At 41.9% G+C, this 5,539-nt stretch overlaps 1 protein-coding gene across 1 annotated transcript in view; it reads left to right on the forward strand.

Annotated features, from left to right (window-relative positions):
* Cpa2 (carboxypeptidase A2) overlaps positions 1–5,539 on the forward strand; it is a 23,713-nt gene that overhangs the window by 6,688 nt on the left and 11,486 nt on the right. The window contains exons 6-8 of the mRNA XM_021191178.1: positions 1,014–1,112; positions 2,483–2,593; positions 3,679–3,769. Of these exons, the coding sequence (XP_021046837.1) occupies positions 1,014–1,112; positions 2,483–2,593; positions 3,679–3,769 (301 nt within the window). The remainder of the gene's footprint in view (positions 1–1,013; positions 1,113–2,482; positions 2,594–3,678; positions 3,770–5,539) is intronic.

Here is a 5,539-nt window from a genome sequence, read left to right on the forward strand (position 1 = left end):
TTCTTCTTCTTCTTCTTCTTCTTCTTCTTCTTCTTCTTCTTCTTCTTCTTCTTCTTCTTCTTCTTTTATTAAAGTTCCCTACTTTTGACATCTGAACACTCTGAAGGAAAAGACTCAACACATTTTCAGCAAAACTTTCCCAACCCTGTGAGACATGAAAATCTTAGCAAGAATTTGCATTTCTCATTTACCTTATCTGCTGTGCTTGGGATGCTGCGCAGAGGTAGAAGTTGATGGTGCAAAAATAATCTTTCCTTCCTATTTAGTGATCCAATTGGCAAGGCCACTGTTCCAAATAACCCAGTCACTTAGATTAGACAACTGAAGCGCTGGGGAGCGCCCTGGGAGCATGAGGTCCTGTTTTGATGGAGGCTCTGATGAGATTCTTAGAACGGAATTAATAGATCGGTGCATAAACATTGGCAAACAGAGAAACAGATAAAAAGGGCGAGGAATAGCTTTGGCAACTCGAATTTACCACTATAGGACGATAGCTGTAAATATTTTCTCTTTTTCCTTTTTTCCCCCATTCCTCGACCCTCCTCACCACCCCCATATATTTGCTTGCATGCCGACTCCCACATGAACTAGTCTTTTAAAATATAAGAATGACGTACTACCTGAAACCTGTTTCTCCCCTAATTTATAACGTGAGCAAATTTTCATTACATTATCTGCAATAATTTTTTTTTTTACAAACATTAAGGGAAGAAAATTTTGCTTTGCTACTCAATCTACATTTAAGCCTTTTTCCTTTCTTTCTTCCTTCCTTCCTTCCTTCCTTTCTTTCTTTCTTTCTTTCTTTCTTTCTTTCTTTCTTTCTTTCTTTCTTTCTTTCTTTCTTTCTTTCTGAACGGGACTAAACTGATGGAAGACTCAAGCCAGTGTCACCTGTCCATCTCCTCTTGTTCTCTTAATTCCACGGAGAACAGAAAGGGGACAGAGAAAGACCCTGTGGTGGGGAGAGGCGCCACTGGGGAGAAGCTCTTTGCATCGCTCTGTTTGTTTTGCAGTTCAGCACCGGAGGAGACAAGCCAGCCATCTGGCTTGATGCGGGGATCCACGCTCGAGAGTGGGTTACACAAGCTACTGCACTGTGGACAGCAAATAAGGTCATTTTGCTTAAAATTCCTCACATACTTTGTCTTTGGAGAGTTAGGTTCTCTAAGTAAACACACACTGCCCTGGTGGGCCTGATTTCGAGCACTCTCAGCCAAATCCTTTTCTTGCCACAGCGGCAGGAAACAGACTCAGGCAAGCTTTCTTTTCTTTGGTGTTGGATCATGGTACTGAGTCCGTGGGCTCCTTGTTAAAAAACACAGCAAGACAGAAGAATTGGAAAGGGTGGCGGGTTTCAAGTTTCAGTCTAGGAGCGGGAGGGAACCTTGGCACTTAGGGGGAGGTGCCTCCACTACAAAGTCTTGAAAGGGCTTCAGAGGGCAAATGGAAACACGTGCGTGTGAGAAGACTCTAACCTACAGATCTAAAGTGAACCGAGCTGAGGGAGTGTAGGTCTTTCTGAATATTGCCCAAATCTGATTCTGAATGCAGAATGCAGCAGTTTCTCTCTTCCACATGGTTCTTGGCACAAGAGCCAGGACACGATGCTGGGTGTGACCTAGGCTGATATTTCTTAAGTAATTCCAAAATGACATGCTATAAATCAGAATGTTAATTCATGAGCAAAGGAAATCAATCCACATCAGATCATTCAAGCATGTGCAACCACGTGCATGCCGACTGATACATTTTTCCCTTCAATTAAAATGCGGTTACCTTTAGGGTATTATGAAATGGATATTTAACAGTTGAATAATAATGCCTTAGGATGGCTGAGCACAGGAAATGAATAAATTTTAATCCAGCAGAAACTTCAGCTCTCCTGCAATTGATTGCAGTCAAAATGTAATTCCCCAAATGGAATTTAACCGGTTCTCCATATCTTTAGCAAAGTCCCTGCATATTTAAGTAATCTGATGTTGGTCCCAAGTTCTTTTGGAAAGTCACCCCATTGGAGGATTAATGAATATCAAGTTTTTTTTTGAATATCAAGTTTTAAGAATTTAGTTTATAGATCCAAATAAGCCATGCATGCCATTTCCCACCATTGCAGAAAGAATCACTACATAAAACAAAACAAAACAAAACACCCAGGGAGAGAGGGTTGCTATTCCTAAGAGAAAAAGATAGGTGATATTTACTTAATAAGAAAAATAAAACTGGTAATTAATATAAGAAAATTACTGTCACCAGAAAAGAAAGTTATAGACACTATAAGATGCCATACCCCAAGGGATTTGAAAGTTTCCCATAGATCAACAGTGGTCCTCATGTTTGCAAACAGCAATAACAACAACAACCCAAACAAACAACCTTCCCCCCTCCCCCCAACCAAACCACAAAACCACAGAGACACGATATTTTGCAATGCATCTGCTGGGCCAAGCAGCTGGTAATATTGAAAACCTATGTCTCCTCTCAGATTGCTTCTGATTATGGAACTGATCCAGCCATCACTTCTCTTCTCAATACTCTGGATATCTTCCTGCTGCCTGTCACAAACCCTGATGGATATGTGTTCTCCCAAACCTCCGTAAGCCACCCGATTATTTTATTTGTTGCTCTGTGTTGTTTTGATGCCCACAGGACTTAAGACATGCAGGGACACGGAGAACCAAACCAAAGCAATCTGTCTGTTCTTGATTGACTCTAAGCAGAATACACACTTTCTCAGTAGTGGCACGGGGAAGTGTTTATAATCATTTCTTATTCTGACATGCGACGTCTTTCCGTGTCCACTCAGCCAGAGCCTATGTCAGCTGTTAGCTGGGCTTGCAGTGAGTCACCTAGGAGACTTGTCCCAATGATCTCTGAGTGTGTGAGTGTGTGTGTGATAGAAAAGAAGAGGCAGCTATTACCTTCTGACAGTTAGATTGCTGCAGGTTTAAGTAAGCAACACAGTGCATCCTAGCAGTTTTACTTACAATTCGTAAAGTACTCCTCTGTAATATCGGTAAAAGGAGTTCCATAGGCTCCCTCCCCCTAAGACACCATTACAAAAGCACCACTATGGCATTGTGACCTCATGCATATTCAGAATGAATCAGAGTCTCAGGTTTATTCTGGTAGAGAGCAGATGACAATGACAATGACAATGACAGAAGCTTTTTTTTTTTTTTCTTTCAAAGAGACTGACATTCTCTGTTCACAGAGACACTGCATGAATGGATGTAGGGTCCACAGGCGAGCCAGAGGAATGCTGCCTATAATCTCTTAGAGGTTCATTAAAAACAAAAACGAAACGAAACAAAACAAAAAACCCAATACATTAAACACCCGTGGCAGTTCTGTAGTAAGGTTACCAATTTAGCCCCATATTTTCCCAAACTATTCTCTCACAAGTTCTATTTCTTTTCCTCTTTTTTTTTTTTTTTGGTTGTTGTTGTGGTAGTGACTGGCATTTAACAGATCCATGTTTTATGGAACATGGTTTGGCAGGCATTTACTTGAGAGAGGAAGTACATAAAGTCAACCCTGTGTGGGGATCATTTGACAGCTCTGGGCAAAAGAAATAGCACACAGTTCTGAAGGAAGGGAACAGGGGAAAGGGACCTGCTGGTCAGAAGGGGTGACCATCTTTTTCTTCCTCCATATTTGTATTTGGTTGGATGTTTAAAGAATCGTATGTGGCGAAAGACCCGGTCTAGACAGTCGGGAAGCTTCTGTGTTGGTGTGGATCCTAATCGGAACTGGGATGCAAATTTCGGAGGTGAGCAACGGGTGCCATCCTGGGGGCGGGAGGAGGGGATGCCCAGATTAAATTCTGGCCATCCAGCCGACTGGTTTGCGTGGCCTTCAGCCCGTTTAGTCCATTTAGGATTCAAGTCATTTAAACCCCTCTTTGAAACACTTCACTAAATTCTCTCCCTTCACGGGAGTGCAGCCCTGTCACAGCCCCAGGCAGCATTTAACTGGGTTTGCTTCACATCTTGGTTTTCCCGCAGGCTGTAGCCGGCTTCAGCCTCTGAGCCAAAGAAGCCAGGCTTTGCACAATGGCCAGGGGGAGCCGGGGGTGGGGAAGCAGCATAAGAAGCGTGGAACCAACCACTAGAGGGGGTTAGGATCTATACGGAAGAGAAGCATTACATCATCTGGTAGATGCTTCGAGAAGGAAAACTTACAAAAAAAAAAGTACACATGGAATTAAGAAATGGATTTTCGAGTTACAGCCAAAGATACAATGTTAGCTTGCTCATTTGGTTTTATTGACTTCAGCTTTTCTGTTTGGGGGTCCACTGGCAAGCCAGTTGGGCATTCTTTTATGCTTTTAGGCACCAGTTAAACCTGCTTCACTAATCACACAGTTGAAATTTGTTACTTTTTTTCCTACTACTTTTTGTAACAAACAGTACTTAGTTGCTTTTCTCATTGATGTGACCGAACACTTGACAAGCTTCCTCTCAAGAGAAGAACGGTTTATTTTGGTTACAAGTTGGAAGGGACATTGCACCATGGCAGAGAAAGTGGGGTGGTATAGGAACAGGAGGAATGTGCTTGCATTTTGCCCCTAGTCTATAAGGGGGGGGGCTCCTGCTCATGTGGCTCCCCTCTTTCCTTTTAATTCACCCAAGCATGCCAGCCTGCAGGACTGTGCTACCGTATTCAGGATTTAGGGTGGGTTTTTTCTCCTCAGTTAAATATCTCTGAAAAGATCTCAGAATCTTCCAGAAGTGTATTTCCTAGGTGTTCCAAGTCTGGTTAAGATGACAATGAAGATTAAGTATTACAAACCCCAGAGCTGGGTGTTAAGTCTGCAACACAGAGAACAATCATTAAATATTTGTAAACCAAATGAATTCTCGAGTGTTATAGAAGTGAGACAGGACCCACTAGGGAGGTGTGATGGGGCACGCATGAGTGGTAACTTCATTCATTGCTTTAGTGATTAATTCTTCTTCCAATTTTTTTTTTTTTGCATAGGAAAAACATAATCAGAGAACAGACACCAAATATTGAACTGGATCCAGTAATTCGATGCCACTTCTCCCTCTGAAACATAATTCTTAAATAATTTTAACTTAAGATGGCATAAGTTATATTTACATGGATTTTGCCCAGTTCACATAGAGAGCTTGGGAAATCTCAGCCCCCCCCCCCACCTGCTCCCTAAGAGATTCTCAAACATTCACAGCCCCTGCCAGGCCTGCAGGGATCCCGGTTTCAGGCATCTTGAGCAACTATAGCTTCAGAGAGAATGAAGGGCAAAGGTGGCCTTGCCAAATGTTGTGATTTCTTTTGTTGTGATTTCTTCAGAGGTTCCTTAGATTTGCGACTTTGTAACTTGGAAATATAAATACATAGAAACTTCTACTCTTGGACTCTACACATTTGAAGAGGTCCCAGAAAGTGAAGTTACAGAACTCCCACCCAATGCGGGGAGCAATTCTTTTTTTTTTTTTTTTTTTTTTTTGAGCAATTTTTATTTATTATATGTAAGTACACTGATGATCTCATCTGTTAGCTTCTTCTGCTGTATGGA

The sequence above is a fragment of the Mus pahari genome, chromosome 2 (assembly GCF_900095145.1).
Source record: "Mus pahari chromosome 2, PAHARI_EIJ_v1.1, whole genome shotgun sequence".
NCBI classification, from domain to species: Eukaryota; Metazoa; Chordata; class Mammalia; order Rodentia; family Muridae; genus Mus; species Mus pahari.